The sequence below is a fragment of the Eimeria necatrix genome, genomic scaffold, assembly GCF_000499385.1.
Source record: "Eimeria necatrix Houghton genomic scaffold, Enh_scaff323, whole genome shotgun sequence".
Taxonomy (NCBI): Eukaryota; Apicomplexa; class Conoidasida; order Eucoccidiorida; family Eimeriidae; genus Eimeria; species Eimeria necatrix.
Genome location: NW_013653761.1, coordinates 15688 through 35952, shown reverse-complemented (window position 1 = coordinate 35952; position 20265 = coordinate 15688). Strand labels below are relative to the sequence as shown.

Sequence of the window (20265 nt, the reverse complement as noted above, 5' to 3'; positions counted from 1 at the left end):
AGCTAGCTGCCCAGCTAGCTACTTGGCTAGCTGCTTGGCTAGCTGCCTAGCTAGCTGCTGGGCTATCGCCAAGCTAGCTGCCTCGCTAGCCGCCTAGCTAGCTGCCCAGCTGGTAACAGTTAAGTTGCTGCTGCCATTTGCAGTGCAAATTCAAAGAAATGCCTTTTTGAAAAGAAGACAGAATTAAACAACGGCGTCAATCATATCCGCCCCCAAAAGGGAACACTTCAAACAGATGCGCAGCCAGTCAGAAGAGAAGCTTCTGAGCAGCAGAGAATGAAAAAGAGCCAAAGGTGACCGGCAGCCCACTGCAGCAGCAGCAGCAGCTGCTGCTGCTGCTGCTGCAGCAGCAGCTGCTGCTGCAGCAGCAGCAGCGGGCGCTACGCGTCTTCCCCCACTGCCCCTCGAATGACAACGGAGTTCGGGGAGGTGGGGCACCTCCTGCGGTGCCGCAGCGCATATCCAGGGGCCTGCATAACAGCAGCAGCGCAGCACAGCAGCAGCAGCTGGTGCAGCAGCAAGAGCAGCAGCAGCTGGTGCAGCAGCAAGAGCAGCAGCAGCTGGTGCAGCAGCAAGAGCAGCAGCTAGCTGGCCGTGCGCAGGCCAGCGGCAGCCCCAGGAGACACAAGACACTAAGGAATAAAAAGGGGACCAAAGGGGAAATGAAAAAAGCAAAATAAAACAAATAAAACTCACAGCTGCCCTCTCTTCTGTGTGCTGCCGTGCTGCAGCAGCTTTTCTTGGGTCCGCCCAGGGGGCCCCCTGCAGCTGCAGCAGCTGCATCTTTCTATTGTAAATCCCCACAGCCTCGCTTTGCCTCATATAGGCACAGAGCTCGGGGTCTGCGGGGGCCCCTGGGGGGCCCCCCTGGGGGGCCCCCCAGGGGCCCCCCGTGTCTTGACAGCTTTCCCTCATGGGAAGCAGCAGCCGCCGCCGAACCCAAACTCGACAGTCTTCAGTCACATCTTTAATTGCGCGCGCAGACACCGTCATGACCCTGCTGCTGCTGCTGTTGCTGCTGCTGCTGCTGCTGCTGCTGTCCCGGGTACACATTTTGGGAAGCGAGGGGGAGGGCCCCTGCTCTGACAACAGGGGCCCCCAACTAGCAGCAAACCACTGGTCCTCCAGTGACTGCTTTTGCCGCATTAGAAGAGATGAAAATAGCACAATGTCGTGCGATTTTGGCTCCTCAGACTGCTGCTGCTGCTGCTGCTGCTGCTGCTGCTGCTGCAGCGTGTCTAAAGCGAGGCAGCAGGCAGTATAGTAGCCATAGGTCTGGATAGAAAAGGAGCGACTTGTGGGTGCTTCGGCCGCTGCAGACTCTGCTGCCAAGCTGCTGCTGCTGCCGTTGCTGCTAGTGCTGTTGCTGCTGCCGCTGGCAGTGCTGTTGCTGTCGCTGAAGCTGTTGCTTTTTGCAAGGTGCGGCTGCTGCTGAGCAGCATCTAGCTGCTGCTGCTTCGCTGCCTCGCCTTGCACTTCCTCATCGCCCTGCTGCTGCTGCAGCTGCTGCTGCAGCTGCTGCTGCTGCTGCTGCTGCTGCGCTGCACCCGCAGCAGCAACCTCTGCGAGCTGCACTGTCCACGCCGTCGGGGAAACAGAAATGGCCGAATGGGGGGGCACTTTGCTTTCAACAGCTCGCAGCGTCTCCAGCCCTGCAGCAAACAGCAGCAGAGCAGCAGCAAAAGTGTTTTCCAGAAGACCCCGCGCCAAATCTAGCTGCTGCAGCTGATCTCTAGCTGCTGCAGCTAATCACTTCCAGCAGCAGCTCACCATATATTCGCAGCAGAAACTGCTGCGCCAGCTTCTCCCTTTCTGCTCTGCCTACTGTTGCAGCAGCAATTAGCAAAGCTTCTTCAGAAGGCACCCCAAGGGCCCCTTCGTCGAGGGAATTCTCGCTGCTGCTGCTGCTGCTGCTGCTGCTGCTGCTGCTGCTGCTGCTGGCGGTGTCAGTGTCTTTCCACTGCACGTCGAATGCGCCTTTGTCCTTGGCGAGGCACATTTGTCTTTTCCACCGCTGCTCCAGCTGCTGCTGCTGCTGCTGCTGCTGCTGCTGCTGCCGCTCGTCAGCAAGTTGCTGCGCGTCCCGCCCCCTTTTCTGCGGCGCTGCTGCTGCGCCCAGCGCAGCAGAACCCCCCCCTGTTCTCCGTTTTAGTTCAAGTCCTTGCAAGTAAGTTTCTAAAAGGGGTTGGGGGGCCCTTTGTGGATAGAGGAAGACATGTCTGTGTCGCTGCCGCAGCAAGTCGAAGGCTTCCTGCAGGGGCCCCGCTGCTGCTGCGCTGCTGCTGCTGCTGTTGGGCGAGGTGTGACCCGAAGCCTGCTGCTGCAGCACCCGGCAGATGATGCAAAAAGGCTTCTTCTCAGTCGCGTCCCCGGGCGCTGCTGCTGCTGCTGCTGCTGCTGCGCTGGCTGCTGAGCCGGAAGCAGCGTCTGCTGCTGACTGCGCAGCAGCTGCGCCTGCTGCAGCTGCAGCCGCTGCTGCTGCAGCCTCACACTCTACTTGCTGCTGCCAGTGCGGCTGGCACACGGAGTGGATCCGATCCCAACAGCACTGCACGGGCGGCGGCAGCAGCAGCTGCGCAGCCTCGCATTGTTGCAGCGCCTGAAGAAAGCAGCAGCAGCAGCAGCAGCAGCAGCAGCAGCTGATAGGAAAGTCCAGCACCCGCAGCCCTCTCTTGCAGCTAACCATCCACCACAATGTAAACAGCCGGGAGAAGCAGCGGCACGCAGCAGCAGCAACAGCAGCAGCAGCAGCAGCAGCAGCAGCAGCAGCAAACACTCACCTTGGCACAAACAGCAGACAGGCTGAGGGAAAACTCCATAGGGAGACGGCGAATGTTAAGTCCTCCTGTTGTCTCCTCCGTGAGGGCCTCCTTTTCAAGCAGTTCTTTCCTCAGCTCTGCTGCAAAGTCTGCTGCTGCTGCTGCTGTTCCATTTGCTGCTGCTGCTTCCTTCCCTCCTGCTGCGTCTGCAGCCACTGCTGCCAACCCCTCGCTTGCTGCTGCTGCTGCTGCGTCCAAGGCCGATGGACACAACGGCCGCTGGTGCCGCGGCCGCAGGTCGTCTTGCTGCCGCTGCTGCACCTCGTGCTGCTGCTGCTGCTTCTGCACCTCTTGCTGCTGCTGCTGCTGCTGCACCTCTTGCTGCTGCTGCTGCTGCACCTCTTGCTGCTGCTTCGGCGAGGTGTCCTCTGTCGTGGGGCCTGCATTCTCAAGGGCCTCCCTGCTGTCGCTGCCAGTTTTGTCTTTGTGGCCCAGAGGGCCCTCCATATCTCGAGGGACAGGAACTGCAGCAGCAGCAGCAGCTGCTGCTTCTGCTGCTGCAGCAAGTGGCTCCGTTTCATCTCCAGCTGCAGAAGCTGCAGCTGCTTCAAAAGGCGCGGCACAATCCCCTGCAGCTGCAACGGAAGCGCCAGCATCCTCTGGGGCACCAGCAGCTGCTGCTGCTGCGACGGGCTCAGTGCCAGCTGCTGCAGCAGTTTCAGCTGCTGCAGCAGTTTCAGCTGCTGCAGCAGTTTCAGCTGCTGCAGCAGTTTCAGCTGCTGCTGCTGCAGCTGCTGCGGCGGACTCTGCGCCAGCAGCTTCAGCAGTTTCACCGGCGGCAGCTGTTGCTGCTGCAAGCTCAGCGCCAGCTGCCGCAGCAGTTTCAGCAGCAGCTGCTGCGGGCTCAGCGCCAGCTGTCGCAGCATCTGCAGCAGCAGCAGTTGCTGCTGCAGCAGGCGCAGCGCCAGCTGAGGCAGCAGTTTCGGCAGCAGCAGTTTCAGCAGTAGTTTCCGTAGCAGTAGTTGCTACTGAGGGAGGCTCAGCGCCAGATGCTGCTGCTGCTGCTGCTGTTGCAGCTTCGTCTGCAGCAGCTGCTGCTGCTCCTTGCTGCGCAGCTTCAGCGCTGCAGCCAGGAGCTGCTGCGGCGCTTTTGCTGCCAGCAGCAGCTGCTTCTTCCGCTCGTTCTTGCTGCGCTGCGTCAGCAGCAGCAGCAGCAGCAACTGAATGCGCAGCTTCAGCAGCAGCAGCACGGGGCTCCCCGCATTGCTTGACGCTCTGCGGCTGCCGCTGTTGCTGCTGCTGCTGCTGCTGCTGCTGCTGCTGCTGGGAGTCTACTCTGAGAAGGGACTCCAGCAGCGGCTCCGAGGGCAGCGCAGCAGCAGCTCGGATGAGTCTAGAGAGTTCACAAAAGAGAAATGAATTGTCTCTTTGCCACTCATTGACCCCCAGACCCACGCTGCTGCTGCTGCTGCTGCTGCTGCTGCTGCCTGTCTCCTCTCCCGCAGCCAAGAGACAAGCAGCAAGCGAAGGGGCCAGGGGGCTCGCTGCTGCGTCTGCAGCCTTATCCTCTCCGCCACTTGCTGCTGCTGCTGCTGCTGCTGCTTCTGGTGCTGCTGCTGCGTACTTCACGGGGAAATGCGGCAGCTTAAACGCGGCCTGCAGCAGCGGCTTCAGGCGCGCCAGCGCATCGCGTGTCAGTGCAGCAGCAGCCGCGTCCTGCTGCTCATCGGGCTGCAGAGCGGCAGCAGCAGCAGAAGCTGCTGCTGCTGCTGCTGCTGCTGCGGCCACCGTGTCCTCCCCTTCTAGAGGAGACGGCTCCTCAAGGCCTCCTTGGTCTTGTCCCGCGGGCCCCACATCGACTCGCCGGGGCCCCGAGAGGCCCCGCTGAGACCCGGCAGCAGCAGCAGCAGCAGCAGCAGCAGCATCCCCAGGCAGGTGCTGCTGCTGCTGCTGCTGCTGACGGCGACGGGTGTCGTCGTTGTCCACCAAGGTGCACGGCTGCTGCTGTTGCTGCTGCTGCAGCAACTTCACGATGCGACTCAGCAGCTTTGCCCTCTGCTGCCGCAAGGAATCTCCCTGCTGTTGTTGCTGCTGCTGCTGTTGCTGTTGCTGCTGCTGCTGCTGTTGCTGCTGCGGAACATCAGCGGCGCCGCCTTCCTGTTGGCGCTGCTGCGACAGTATTTGCAGCAGCCGTCCTTGCTGCCGCTGCTGCTGCGACAAGAAGTTGACGAGACGCTGCTGCAGAGACTGCGGAGCCTTTTCTCCGTTTGTTGCTGCGGGAGGCGCAGCAGCAGCAGCAGCAGCAGCAGCAGGCGTTTCTGCAGTCCGAAGCGGCAGCAACATTTGCTGCTGATGCCGCAGCACCTGGATGCAGTCCAAAAGGTGCTGCACCGCTTCGCCCTCACGCTGTAGAAGGGGGCGTTGCTGCTGGTGCAGCTGCTGCTGCTGTTGTTGCTGCTGCTGCTGCTGCTGCTGAAGCAGCAACTGCTGCTGCTGCTGCCGCTCATTCGTTTGTTTCATTCGCTCCAGCTGCTGCAAACGCTGCCGCAGCAGCGCTATGGGCTCTTGGTGCTGCAGCACCCTGGGGGCCCCACCTGGGGGCTGGTTGCTGCAGCCTGCTGCTGCAGCATCAAGAAAGAGCTGCAGAGCCGGGTCTTCTTCTGCTGCTAGCTGTCGCTGCTGCTGCGTGTGCCGCTGCTGCTGCAGCTGCTGCGGCAGAACTTGCTGCTGCGCAGCGCCGGGAGCAGCAGCAGCCTGCGGCGAGGGGGCCCCAAGCAGCCGGTGAAGCTGCAGGAGGGTTTCCCCAGACAAGCTTGGCTTTTGCTGTGGAGTCTGAAGCTGCTGCGGCTGCTGCAGTGGCGTTTGCTGGCGCTGCTGCTGCAGCTGCTGCAGTTGCTGCTGGAGCTGCTGCTGCTGCAGCTGCTGCTGCATTTGCTGCTGCAGGTGCTGTTGGGCGGCGCCCGCATTCTGAAGGATGCCGTGGTGATCTGGCGGCGGTTGCTGCTGCTGCTGGTCCGCAGTCAGCTGCAGCAGGAGCTGCTGCAGCAGCTGCTGCTGCAGCTGCTGCGCCTGAGGCCTGGCAGCCGCATGAGGCTCCTGCAGCGGGCCCGCCGTAGGCTCCCGCGTGTCTGCCTTCAGCTGCTGCTGCTGCTGCTGCTGCTGAGGGTCAGCCTGCGCTCCCGAAATAACGTGCATGTTGCAGCATAATGGTTCGCAGGCAGGGGCTCCCCGCGGCCTCGACGTGAGGCCCCAGCAGCCCAGCCCATAGCAGGGGGCCCCCCCTGCTGGGCTCGACTAAGAGGCCCCCCGAGATGGTGGGGGCCCCCCGAAAACTAGGGTTTGCTGCGGAAGAGAGCAGCAGGCAGGGTACATGGAAGGCCCTGGAGCTGCACACAACGCGCAGACTGGGGGGATAGCCCAGGAAAAGAAAAGCCCCGGGAAATGAGCAGCAGCAGCGGGAGGGGAAAAGACACGACTGCGGTGCTTGCGCCGCTCGTTCGCAGCCACCCCCGACCCATGGGGGCCCCACAGACAAAATATTAAGAGAGGCTCTTTTTTTGGAAAGAAGAAGAGGGAGCTGCAGCGGCGGGGGCAGCGGCGGGTCGGCTGCTGCTGCTGCTGCAAACTGAGACAGTGGTGTTGCTGCTGGTGCTGCTCGTTGGGGCCTGGGGGAGCGCGTCGAGTCCCTGTGGCCTTCTCATGATATTCCGTTAGAGTTCCCTTTCAAACAGCAGCCTTTTCCGGTATCACTTTTTTAGGTTTTTGCTCCCCTTTGTGCTGCTGCTGCTACTGCTGCTGCAGCCCAGCACAGAGCAGTTGGTGCAGCCACCCAGGCGCCCCGCGCGGTGGCGAGGGTGTTTATTTGCCCGAATGTATGCTCGTTGAGCTCTGCTGCCTTCCGATGTCGAATAAATGCATTTAAGAAGTAAAAATAGAGCAAAACAACACTCAAAATGACAGCCTACCAGCAGAACGCTCGCAGCTGACCGCAACCCCCTGGGTTGACTGCTGCTGCCGTGAGCCCACGCTACTCAGGGGACCAGCTCGAAGTTGTTCTTTTCTTGGAAGGCGTTTCAGGCCCCTTTATCTCTTCTATTTTTATGATTAGAAAGTGAATAGTTCGGGCTTGGCTTGAGTCTTTTCTGGGGGCGGCCCAACAGCTGCATTCGCCCAATGGCGCCTAGGATTCTGGCGTCGTGTGTTAATCCTGAGTCTCATGGACTGTCTGGGAGTAACTTTGCAGCGTCCTTTCCAGGCAGTTTCCCTCATAGATAAATCTTGTAAATATTTGCAACAAGTCACGCAGATTCTCGCCGTAGCGGCAGCTTCTTTCGCAGGTGAATACACTTCTGCATCATCTGAACAACTGCAGCCTTTCGGTGAGCCATGAGCCCTGACGGAAAGGCTACAAATGTCCTGCTGCGGCGGCCTCTGCGTGTAGTTAAGCCTTTCTTATTGTTAATAAGTGTTTCCCCGTTGCTGCTGGCTCTTCCGGTCAATTCGCAGGCTTAATGAAGCCTCCTGGCAAATCGTGCTCTGCAGCAGCATCAGTTCCCACGACGCCCACACACAGAGAAAGGGAGCCACCAGAGCCAGCCAGAGTTGCTTGTTTGAGACTCAGTTTCCTTGTGACGAATTTGCATGATGTTCTGTAAGCAAATAAGCTCTCCGTGATGGCGCTGCCGTCGCTGTTGCTAGACACCGGTGTTCTTGCTGCGCCTGTTCAATACATGAAGCACGGAAAGGAATCTTAAGCCTCGTTGAACTCTGTTTTCAAAGCTGCACTTGTATATTACGTATACACTGAAGAAACAGCGTAAGATACAAACGACGGAAGACGGATGTGAACTGGTGACCCTCACACCGTGACACTGGCATGCACCAGTGCTGTTTCGCGTCGCGTGGGAACCATCGCATAACTGACACTGAAATGCTGCAGTTATCTACTCCCTAGTTTGTTGTTTGCTTGAACTCCTGAGCAGGGCAAGCCTAGCTTTTGATACATGCGGGCTAAGTTATGTCGGCGCAGCTTGACACCGCCTTTAAGAATCTGTAGGAGCTAGCAACGGCTGCAGTGCATGTTTCTGCCTATTGGACAATTTTGCTGGTATCTTCTCGGTCATATTTGGAGTCACTTCTTTTAAAAGCCGTCGCAGTGTGCATGCTGGCTCCTTTGGGTTAGCTCACTGTGGCATGCCACAGCAAGGCACGTAAAGCCAAAAGCCTGATGATGCCGGAAGCTTTGCTCTAACAAACGTTGAGCTAGAGTAGTTACTTTATCGCCTGCAACTTTGGTTCAGATTTTCTTCATTGCACCTCTTCCTCCTGAGCCAACGAGAGCAGCTGCACAACACAAGTATTGACACGGCCGTCACAATGCTGAAGACAGCTTGGATGCACGGGTTGTCCAGTGGCGTAGTATTCACAAGTAGCAGAGCTCGGTGTGAGCTGCAGTCACTGCTGAATAAATAGCCCAGCTACAAACTAACAGTGACAGTTATTACACTAGTTTCCTTTACTTCTAACGAAAAATGCTACGATCCGCCGATCCGAATGAACATGTGAAAAGCAGAACTGATCTGTCCTAAGAGCATTGCCAAAATTGCGGCACTTGAAAGCATGGAGTATGTGTACTTGGATGTTCTGGCGTGTGACTTGAGGCCAGCTGTCCTTATTTTCTCCTTATTCCCAAAAACGCGATGGAAACTGCCATACAGGCACCGACCATTGCTCTCGAATTCTTTCTGGCAAACGCGTAGGAGTGAGGGGCAAAAACTGCAGCATATGGTCTTGCATCATCCCAAAGTACTCTGTAAGCTTTCAGTTTTGAGCGACATCCTCCACACGCCTCTGAACCGAAAGAGAGTACTGAGCAACAATCTCTTACGAAGGGATAGTAGGCTACAACTGCTCATTATTTATTGCGCCGATTGGAAATTTGTTAAGCTCGAAGACGCAGCAATAAGGCAGCAAGTGCGCGAGCTGCGTGTCCCACACTGTCGCAATGCAGGCGACTCCCTTCAAGAAGCGAACAACGCTTATTCCGATTACATGCAATCCTAATTACCTAGCCCCTCTTTGGAAGACAGAGTGGCGAATTAAGAGGGCGCATTTCCTGTATGTGCAGACGCTTTGACGGCTCAAATTCCTGCAAAGTCAAGTGACACGAAATTCAGTAAAGGCAAGACGGTGAGTTGCTCCTGCCGAAGAACCAATGGAATTGCATTATTTCTACTGCAAAACCTCTGTGTGGAGAACTTCACATATGGAATTTATGATTTTAGGGATTACAGTAGAGCCATCAGGGCTCGCTTGGCTCCAGTGGAGGCGTTTGCTCGTGATGCAACTCCTATCAGGTGGCAAAGTCAATGCACACTGACGGAAACATGTACAGAAACTGCGCCAGTCTCTTCCAACCTTGTTATAAAACACTTGCGAATAACCCAAAGCCCTTTTTAGGCTTTAAATTATCACGAAGTATACGCACGCAGCGATCAGAGGAGCATGACTAAAGCTTAAGAAGTCTCGAATGACATTGAGAATCGGGTCCTACAAAAACAACCGCAGCAGTGCCAAAGTTAGCTTCCGTGCATGTTCTATCCAAAACGTTGCTCTACCCGAAGTAAGTCACAAGGTGGAAATAAGGAATGGCCCTCTCTGCTCTCTTCCCTGCAGGACTACAACCAAACAGGTTATGAACTGCTATCTAACCTACGCCCTTACTCCAGGGCAGCAGCTTTCCCCACTCTGTAATTGCGCAGTAAGACAAAACAGGTCTACCACCACAAATATGCCTCTATTTGCCTTAGTTCCCAACACAAAATGATAAGGATACACAGCAGCTGAACATGTAGCTGGCATGTTCAGGCTGAGGGCAGTCAAGTATCTTCCTGTAGGATAATAACGCAGAATTACTTTGGCTCCTCAAACCAAAATAATCAAAACTTCGAATCGACGAACGTGGGGTATGAATTGTGCGAGCTTCCCCTGGAGCCAGAAATGGAGCACATCAAGCGCTCTTTGAGAAACCGGGCCAAGTCACTCAGGGAGGAAGAAACAGTTATAGGGAAGCAACTTCGCCGTAGTTTTTCAAAGAATATCAGTCTGCTTGCCCAAATTACTTTCAAGCAATTGAGGCCTTAGGCCACTTTCGGGCAATGCCACCCCCGAGAACAATAAAATAGCACTAGAGGCCAGGGAGTGCTTGCTAGAAAGCGTGCTGCTCTATCTCCATAAGCTCTAAATCTACCTAGACGGCAGTATAGTGGAAAACAAGAATTGATGACAGAAAAACACTGCGCATTTTCTCACTCGCATTGCGGCCACGACTACGCCAAAGAGGGCCAACAATTTCATGAATAAAGGAATCCACTACGAGTCCGAGCTGGCCTTGTTTTCTCAACTAAGATTGACCAGAAACTACTTTCAAGGAACTAGTGAATGGGGCAATGATACGGTTAAGTTAACCACCAGAGAGTGCAGAAATCCGGCGGGCTAATCCCTCAAGGCAAGGGCCTCTACTGCTGTCAGAGCATCGACGCTACGCTCTGAGGAGAAATAATGCTCAATTACTGCACTGAAATGTGTCACAGGCGGAAGTGGCTGCTTTCCCTGTTAAGGCAGATGCTTTCGAGTGCGGCTCAGCACCTCATCGCGTTGTCTCTTATACGGCCCCAAACCACCTATCATTTGTCGCATTGGACGTCGCATTCAATACAACCGGAACGGTGGTCACGGAAGGATTATCTTTCCATATAAAATAGAACAAGTTTCCATCAAAACTTGTTCTAATTTTCAGTAACCAGCAGTGTTACATCTACTGGCGTGCACGGCCCGCTGGAGAAATCTGGGAAATCTGTTAGGGCCTAGTATCACGGAAAAAAAGCATCAAAAATTTCCTACAGAGGCATCCATTCCACAGTGATGGATTGGTAGAATAACAGAACCTTCAGAAGCTCTACACGCGCACGACACACGGCCCCCGCTAGTTGGTTCCCCATAAGTTGTGGGCTGAATAGCGCGATATATTGTTTGAATGCAATCGGCGTCTGGTCGCTTGATACTGGCGTCAAAAATGCCATTAGGGCTCGACAAATTCTGCAAACGCAACCCCTATTCCGCCGTATGCGTTTGAGACACGAACTACGCTCGATATAGCGCAAGCCCGTCATTAGTCGTTTGCACATTCACAGAGACTAAGCGAATTGGTTTAATAAGGCTGATATAGAAAAAATGCTGAATACAGATGTTTTTCTTTCACGGCTGATGCCGCGATAGCCCGTGGACGCTGCACCACGGGGCTTCCAGCGACGTTGTAAACTGACCAACAACGCGTTTAGGAGCAAAGGATGTTTCAGCTTCTTTTTTTACAAGACTGAGGCCGAGCTTCATTCTGATTGCTTCCAGTGAGGAGCACTGAGACACGTTGGGCTAGGGTGGAACGCAGTTGTCTGCGGGATGGACAACGTGGCGATAGTCCACCCCGTAGCTTCTCAGCTTTGCTGCGGAGCCCCATTCGCATGATGTTGACACAGCGAATCGCTGAGCTATCTCGAATGCCTTAAGACACCGCTCAGACGCTCGAGGCCGTCACCGGAGTGTACAAGCCCGGCGCAGTTGATTATCGTGTTTCCATCGTTTTACCCCAGCGAGCCGCATGGTAGTGCCCAGCCGGGTCACTTCCTGTTTGGCTAAGGGACTGAGCGGCGTTGCTTGGCATCGACACCACGCACTAAAAGCAATACGCGGAGAACATGGAGGTGGAGTCGGATGGTGTGTGCGCTGAGGGCTGTGAGCTCGATGAGTTCATTTACGATGACGATGAACTCATGGAGAGCGCAATTGCTTCTCCTCAGTCAAAGGTATGCAGAATTCATGAGTCTTTAACAGGCTAGACCACTCACTCATTGCAGACTGCTTCGTTATGTGCACATGGCCGTGGTAGAGCAACAATGTACGTATATTGAGGAATCTACCACTATTTTCAGGGCTTGATCCCTCGATATCATTCACCGGAGTCGCTGGACCGACGAATCGATGAACTCATTCGCGAGACCGCAGCACTCATGGGTTTGAACGAAGCGTTCGTGGGGTGAGCTTCCTGGAGTGCAGGGCTATGGAGAATGGTTTGCGCAGATTAAATCGCGCTTCTCCCTTCTCCATAGACTCGATCTTTGTTTGCATTTTTTGGCCTTGAGCTTTGACGTGATTTGCTGCTTGCAGAATTTTGTTGCGCAAGTTCGACTGGAGAAGCGATGCCTTGATTCAGGAATGGTTCAACGACAGCGCTGCAGTCTTGCGGAAGGTAGGCTTCATACATCGACTCAAGTGTGACTGTAAGTTGAGGCGTAAGCTGTAAGGTGACAGGGCTTGTGTGGGAGGAGCGGAGAGCTCGTTCCTGGGAAGTGACTGTATGCTGGACATAACGTTTGTGTCACATCCTCTTGTCTCTTTCTCCACTTTTTTCCAGTTGTGCAGCAGGATGATGTGTGGATGTGTTGGATTTTGCAGGGCAGACTTCCACCGGTCGTTCTCGAGCAGGACAGGGAAGACGCACCTGGTGCGGCGGAGTGTGAATCTGCCCCAGCGGAGCCCGAAGCATCGGACAGCTCGCTGAAGACGCCTTGCACTTCCGTGGACGTTTCAAAGAAGGAGGAGGCTGGTGACATGTTTGAATGCCCCGTCACTGCATGTGTCGTCCCGCTGACTGAAACGTTTGCCCTCAAATGCAGCCATCGATACTCGAATGCGTGAGCATTGGAAAAACCGATACCTTGGCCGTGCACATGTGTAAACAACCAGTCCTTAAGTGAAACCTGTGACGAACGAAACGTTTTGAGTTGCTGCGGTGAGCTGCGTGTAATGCTGCAGCGCGTGGATAGGCTATTTAGACGCCTTGGTCACAGAAGGCCCGCAACGCGCCCTGGATGCTCGGTGAGCAGAATGGGAATCGGTCAGGCAATTTTTCGGGGCTGATTTCCTTTCAGAGGATTCGCGTGCGGAGCAAATGAGCACTGAAAATCGTTTTAAACGTTAACATTTTTGGTTGGCTTTCCGTCAAGTTGTAGATGCCCCCGCTGCACGCGACCACTTTTGTCTCGAAGTCGGTTCACAAGGACTCATACACCGCTTGTGCCACAAACTAGAAATGTATTTTTCGCGCGTGTGCGTTTGCGCGGAGAGCGAGAATCATCGAGCTGTTGTAATCTGCTGGGACTTTCCAGGATTCGAGAGTAGCTAACCGTTCAGATGACCAGCTAATGTATCACGTGTTCCATAAATTATGCAGGTCGCAAATAGGTTTTGCCACGGTGCATAGAAGTGCTTGTGTTCGTTGCTATGTAGGTGCCCTTTTCCTGGTTGCTTGGAGCTTGTAACAATGGATGTGTGGAACCGATTTCGGGGCCCGTCAGCGGTCGCTCGATTGCGCATGTTCGCTCGTGAGCAGTTTGTTGGGAAGCATCTCGCTGTGGCGTGGTGTCCATCTCCAATGTGCCAGCAAGCGGTGGAGCTCGTTCCAGCAGGAGTAAGCTGCTCGGATAGTGACTCCTTCTGCAACTTCTCAGCAGCCGAAGTGGCACTCGTCGCAGATGTAACCTGTAGCTGCGGCGCTCGATTCTGCGTAATGTGTGGGGAAGAGCCACACCGTCCGATTTCTTGTCGCGTCATCGCAGCATGGAGGCGGAAGAACGTGCGAGAGGCTGATAGCGTGACATGGATATCTTGCAATACACAGCCATGTCCCAAGTGCCGCCGTCCCATCCAAAAAGATAAGGGATGTATGCACATGCGGTGCTACTGCCAGCACGAATTCTGCTGGCTCTGTCTTGGCGACTGGAAGCAGCATTCGACCCGGAGTTTTTACCGCTGCAATGTGTATGAGCAACGCGGTGGGGAAGCTAAGGAGGGCAGCGGCAGTGGGGACGCGCAACACTCGCTTGAGCGGTATGCGCATTTTTTTGAACGATACAGAGCACACAACCATGGGCAACAAGTGGCTGCGCGCATGCAGTTAAGCCAACTAAAAAGGTGTCGGGAAGTAGCTGCCGCTGCCGCAGGGCTATCCCCAACATGTGCTGCAGTGCAGCCAGCAGCAGATAGCAAGGGGGACAAAGCACCCCATAGCTGTGCATCGGAAAGCAGCAGCCCGAGCAGGCCAGGGGAGCGAGGTGGCATGACAAAGTCTCGCAACAGAGACGCCAGATATTCGTTAGGGTTTGGAGAAGATTTCGATTGGGACTTCTTGGAGAAGGGGTGGCTGCAGGTAGTCGAGTGTCGGCGAATGCTGAAGTGGTCGTACGCATTTGCGTTTTTTGCTGAATTTCCAGAGAGTCGACAGAAACACCTCTTTGAGTTCCATCAAGGGCAACTCGAACGTAGCCTCGATTTGCTGCAGGAAAAGCTAGAAACCTTTGAGCCCAAGGCGTATGTTGACAGGGATCCTGCCGATCTCATCACATTCAAGATGCAGTTGCTCGACCTAACTGCAATCGTCCGAGGATTCTTCGCAAAAATTTGCGATGTTTTCGAAGACGAATTTGTGGCACACGCAGTGCACGTCAACGAGAGAGAAACAGGCTGAGGCAAAAAGCAACAGCCCACGGCGTTAAAGACAGGGCTGCAGCGGTGATGCCCCTTTTTCTAGGACGGAAAGTAGCTGCATGGACTTCCGTCAGTTTGTCGCTGCATCAGCCAATCAAATGGCGGATTGAAGCTGTATAGTGTTGTGTCACTGTTGAACCATCGTGCTGGAGTTTTGGTAGCTGCAGGTTTCCCATTCTAGTGAGTGCCAACCAAGTTGTGCATTTTGCTCCCTCGTACGCATCAAGTAGTGGGACACTTTAGCCAAAGGTGTGGGATGCTTTAGCGAAAGGTGTAAAAAAAGCAAGAGCGCAGAGCTCTGCTAGACGAATCAGCGTTAATTCTCGGTCCAAGGTAGCCTCTCTGAGAGCGTTTTGGAGGAGCACGGAGGGTACTTTACTGCCAACTGCACAACACTTTCTTGCATCAAAATGAGCAACGCGCCACTTGTACTCGCTTGAAGAGAAGAACTAACGCCCAGGAGTCGCGGGAGCAAGGATTTTCTCCTCAAGTGATTCGCCGGCTCGCGAGGGTTAATATCGGAGTGCAGCCTGTAAGTTTGGGGATTGAGTGGCAGGCGCAACTCATGCGCAAATGCTAGTTTCGCCATCGCAGCTCGCAGGCTTGCTTTGAATGCTTTGAAGCAATCTTTCAATCCATTGCCACCTGTGGCGAGCAATGCTAACCGAATAGCATGCACGGGGTTTTTGGACACCTGCGCCGCTTCTAGCACCAACGACCAGAATGATCCTAGACCACTAGTCCCAGAGTTTCATACCCAAAAGTCCGTTTTTTATGGAAACTTGCACACTTTACTGACGTCAGAAGAAGCGAATTGCCCCTTTGGAAGAGTGTCCAATCATTGGAGTACTGTGGACGAGCACGATAAGTCTGCCTGAGCCTGCATTAGATGAGGGCACAAACAGAGAAGGCAACACAGGGTGAAACATCCTTCATTAGCGTAGCTCTGCAGATATAGGGGGACGAAACGCAGCTGTCTTAATTGCCTCGTACTCGAGCTGTGCCAGAGACCCCCATATGTAGTTCGCAGAGAGCATCTCTGCAAGTGCTGGCACCAGCCTGGCGAGCCGGACCGAGCTGAAGATAACCGAGGGACGGGGTCCGAGGCTGACTCACACTCAAGCAAGGGACAGTAGATGTGGTGTTCTGGTGCTGCGGACATCACAGCCAGCCTGTTAGCGAACAGCGGCTTGGGACTCAAGCATCCGCAAGTCTGGGGATCTAATGGACCAGCATGCTCAACCGATCCACGACCCGCAGGACAGCATCGCTTCCCTTTTCAGAAGGTTGCATCCTGTTTGTAAGTTGACCAGATGGTGACTTGTGCAGACGCTTTATGTCCGTCTGCATCGTAGAGTCCGGCCTTTTCTCCTTGGCTCTTGGTCGAGGTACCAGCTCCGCAACTCCACTGAGAGGAGTTGCGGAGCTGGTACCTCGACCATGCAGGTGTTCTGGAGACTCAACAGGTGCGATCAGGTCGCTTATAGGACCGCCTGGAAAGCGCCTGGGAACAAACAAGAATGAAAATTCTCCTCGCGTTTGCCAAGTGTTAACGCCTTCACGGCATGTTGCCCGTTCCCTGTGCCAGGCACAGTGCGATTGAGGAGGGCCTGTGCGCCTGCTCACAATCAGGCAGTCCGTTGCCACAAACTCTTATTTTCTCTTCATGAATGACATGGCAACCGACACCAGACTCAGTGATACGTGAGAAGAGTATTTTTGAGGCGACAACAATTTGGCTACAGAGGGCCGCACCCAGCTGCTTCCCTGAGGCGGAGGATCTATAGTCAAGGATGTCGAGTATCCTCCTGCTTGTATAACAAGTAACGGTACCACTAAATAAGTAAGACATGCAGGCACTCACAGTGAGTATTCGTGGGTAGTCAATGGTATTCACAGTTGTGCGCGCTCTGGGGAAGAGCGGGCAATTGTATAAGTACAGTCAGATTGGCAGTGGGGGTTACGGGCATCAAGGCACAGCACGATGGCTGCCCAAGTGGTTGCAGATTATCGCCATAATACTTTCTGAATGCAAGCTAGATGAAAGCGGGCTCGTCTACGTGAAGACACACTGAGTAAGTAGCTGTGGAGAACACTTAGTATGGGCCAGTGGAGTTGTGCGCTCCGGCGTGCCATTCTTCCGCTTGAAACCTAATATTTACGGCATTACTTCGGCGAAAAACGCTACAAAAGTAGTTATCTGAATTAATTTGGGGAAAACAGAAGCACAGGGAGCAGTGAATGCAGGCCGCTCTTCGAGTCGTCAGCAGTCGGGGGCCACTGAACTGGACTGGAACAGCACTGGAATAGAATTTCCGAGGCGCAGCAAGGCGATTTGATCAGGAATAACCCTCAGAGGCTGTAAATTCTGAATGAAGAAAATATATAGGGTCTTTAGTGGATCAGGCGTAGGCCGCAGTGCAATGAGGCCAGCGTCTGCGGCTAGCATTGTCAGTCGGTGCTTCCAGCCAAACGCACATTGGGAGACAGAGAACAAACTTCCTGTTCAAAAGAACAAGGCTTAAGAAGAAAGAAAGTTAATGCCTTTTAATGTAGAGCTCGGTTCCACAACTGCTTGCACGAGCAAAGCAAGAAAACTTTGTAAGAGCAGAGCCGGATGGGCGTAGCTCACTTCAATTAGGGAGCATTCCAGATTTTACCTTTATTTTGACTTAGTAGCGCTAGAAAACTGTTAACTAGCCTAACTGAACCCTGGGATTTCTATCATTGCACGCATCAAAGCCCTGTAGTTACTGACGTGCGCAAGGAGTGGGAGATGCATGTGCAAGATCCAGGATATCTGCTGCACGCTTGGCCTGCCCAGAAGGGCCGATGGCAATTCCTGCCGCCACAATACCAGACCACTTAAACACCAGAACGCTAACACGAGCACATTTCCACAGCAGAGCCTTTTCAAGAGGCAGGCGGTCGAACCCGCAGCGCAAATGGAACCGAACAGAGGACGCAGCGCAGCTGGGGCAGGCGATGGGGCGCATATGGCGCATCTTGGTTCAAATGAATTCGGCAAGAGAGCCGCTAAGTGTCTTGCAGTCATTGATTCATGAGCAGCAATACAGTGGGGATCTTCCTTAGTTCAGAAGAGACAAGATGTACGAAACTAAGCGATGGCCAGCTCTATTGGAGCGACGACTTCAAGAGGTGTAAAGCAAAAAGTGTTCTGGCGCACTGATTTTTTAAAAGGAGAACGGGATCGGACTTAAAGGGGGCTCTGCTCCTTGCACTTCCAGCCGTTTGACATTATCCGCCAAATCGCAGCTAACCAGTGAAAAAGCGATCGCCAGGTGCACTCATCTCACTTTGAGAGGGCAGAAGCACAAGGGTTGGGCCACGCCAGAAGCAGATTTACCGCATTTTTCCTTGGCCAACTTACCACACGACCTGCACCATAATAAAGGCTAGTGTCGTTAATCTCAAGGACTCAACAGAAGTTACGGATGAACCAGCGGTCTTGTGACTTTGCTTATTTTGGAAGATAGAGTCAAACAAGCAGTGACAGTTTACTTAAAGCCACAGTATGATATTAGACGCGTATGCGGAGACGGATGCAGAATACGGTACCTGTCACTAGCCGTAGCAGCCCCCCGATATTCTGATGCTCCTAGGGGGAATCTCGCTCACTACAGGCTTGCAAAATGCATTAATAAAGAAGCGGAATTCATTTGCAAATGACGTACATGAAAGGGCGGATTTCACTAGCCTGGAAAATCTGCAAAACTATTCAAATTTTTGTCTACTACTGGAGAAAGGCTTTTGTGGCAACGGAATGATTGCGGTCGGTCCGTTGATTTTCGCTGAGAAAATGAGGGCATCGTGAAAGTGTCCAACCAGAATATCAGCAGGTGAGGCTGGAAGGCTGTCTAGCATGAAGGGAGGGCTGTTCAAGGCTACGTGGCCTACTTTTGGACACGGGCGCGCTGGACCAGCGCTGTGGGGGCCTCCGTGTTGGAGAAAATTGTGTAGACTGAGACGCCTCCATTATTCTGGTGTAAGCGTATCTTGATAGATGCTCCGGCCCGCTCGCCCAGTTATTCCGATTTTTTCGGTCGTGGGACGAACGGCCAAGTAGCCGAAAGTAGGCGATCAGCAAAATTTATCAAGTCGCCTATATATGGCTTTCGTATGCACCTCTTGGAATATGCCTTTTGCTTTCTTCTGACAAGACAAAGCCGCCTAGCAGAAGGAGAGACGAACGTGCGCAGAAGGAAATCAAGTAGTGCCCCGGCACTCGATTCATGCACGTCAAATCACCCCCACATATCATATTTTTGAAATGCCCAAAGAAAAGGCCCATTCTACTCTTGCACACTCTAGCCCAATGTTTGATTATGAGTTGAGATCATAACCCACTCTAGTGGGCAGCTAAAGCTAGTTGCCAAAGTTTCTCGGGTTGGCGATTGCACTGCAACAACTCCAGTAAAGGCTGCCAATTGAATTTAGAAAGATGCAGGTTCATCAGGTAAGAAAGTCACTTTCGTTTGTAGTCTGCAGAGCGCAGTTGCCCTTGCTCTCCTACAGCTATTCAAGCATCGCATTCCACGGGTGCCTCGCCAATACAAAACAACCGTTAGGGTATCAAAATAAATCAGCTGCTTCCAAATGGTACGAAATCAGTATTGTGGATGTATATACATAAGACAGCGTTGATGGATGATGTAATTGTGGATTACACACTTCTCAGATCAGCCCAAGGGCGGGACCCGTGCTGAACCGTGGCAGGTTTGCTCAGTTCTTTTGGAGACCCCAACATTAGAGTCGTGCTGTATGAAACTAACTTGAGAGCACCTGGCATAGTACGTTGAAAATCCTGTTTCAGTTATGCATCTGCACCTTCATTTCCACCTGGGTCGTGATTGGCTTCGTAGGACCGGCTATATGCGGCAGTCTAAACGGCCCTTCACTTTCATAACAATGACATGAACTGCCTGAAAAGAAAAACTAACGGAGCGAAGTGGTGTGCAACTCCGTCAAAGAACCGTTACATCTGGAGCTGTAAAATCTGGAATACACGCAAACCACGAACTCGGCCCGAATGCCTAAATCAGGATGCACTAGGAGCAAAAGAGACGTAGAAGCGGTTTCCTTTTAAAATAATGAGTCATAGAGATGAAGTTCTATACTGATATTTGCCGTTTGTAGCACCGCACTTCAGAAGGTAACGCACACACACCGTGCGGCAGTGCAAAACAACATTGAAAAATGTGTTTAAATCCTGCAGATTCGCTGATTATATAGCTTGAATAATGCTTAAAGGCTAATTTAAGGTTTTGCATGTGATGGCGGTCCCTCCTGAAAAACAGAACACATTCGGTCTGTTGCTGGAGTGTCGGCTGCTCCGGCCGGTGTGAAAGTGGAGCCTAGGGGTAAGAGAGGCCCTTAATCTCCTCTCCCAGCTCGCTCACCCTATACTGCAATAAGCGCTTGCCAAGGACTGAACAAATTCATTTCCAGTTGAGCCAAACCCAGGTAAAATGAGTTTGATATTGGCACTCCCTCCTCGCTCACGCCTTCAGCGGTTGCCCGTGGTCGCGTGAGGCGGAATTGGTGGGACAAGCTAGTGCCCATCTAAGTTTGTTTCTCTTCTCTCGATCACACTTTCTGCCGCAGTGAGTGGCAGTAGAGTCCTCCAAAAAGTGGTCGTCTCTCCGCATAAACGCGGAAGTCAACCCAGATTGAGATAACTGTACCCTTGTAGAGGAGCAGCTTGTGGGGTTTGCTGTGCCCTGCAGCCAAACTTTCGTTTGCCCGCGAGTCTCCAATACAGCAACTGTTGTCTGAAAGGTCCTCCCAGAAAGTCGCCGTCTCCTTGCCCGCGGGGACGCCATGAAATCCCATTTCGACTCTGGGCAGTCCACGAGGTTTACCATAGCAGACTGAACAGGTAGAG

General features: G+C 53.6%; 2 protein-coding genes across 2 annotated transcripts; one reads left to right on the top strand and one right to left on the bottom strand.

Annotated features, from left to right (window-relative positions):
• Positions 1-380: 380 nt before the first annotated feature.
• On the bottom strand, positions 381-5954 carry ENH_00043480 (hypothetical protein, conserved; the record flags this gene model as incomplete). The annotated part of the gene is made up of 4 exons (XM_013580870.1): positions 381-470; positions 697-1652; positions 1771-2599; positions 2781-5954. The coding sequence occupies 4 exons, from the start codon at positions 5952-5954 to the stop codon at positions 381-383; spliced, it is 5049 nt and encodes a 1682-aa protein (XP_013436324.1).
• A 5558-nt stretch (positions 5955-11512) lies between these two features.
• ENH_00043470 (IBR domain-containing protein, putative) lies at positions 11513-14340 on the top strand (the record flags this gene model as incomplete). Its single annotated transcript, XM_013580869.1, has 6 exons — positions 11513-11620; positions 11747-11850; positions 11982-12063; positions 12270-12508; positions 12630-12692; positions 13104-14340. 6 exons carry the CDS (start codon positions 11513-11515, stop codon positions 14338-14340), a joined length of 1833 nt encoding a protein of 610 aa, XP_013436323.1.
• Between the last annotated feature and the right edge of the window lie 5925 nt (positions 14341-20265).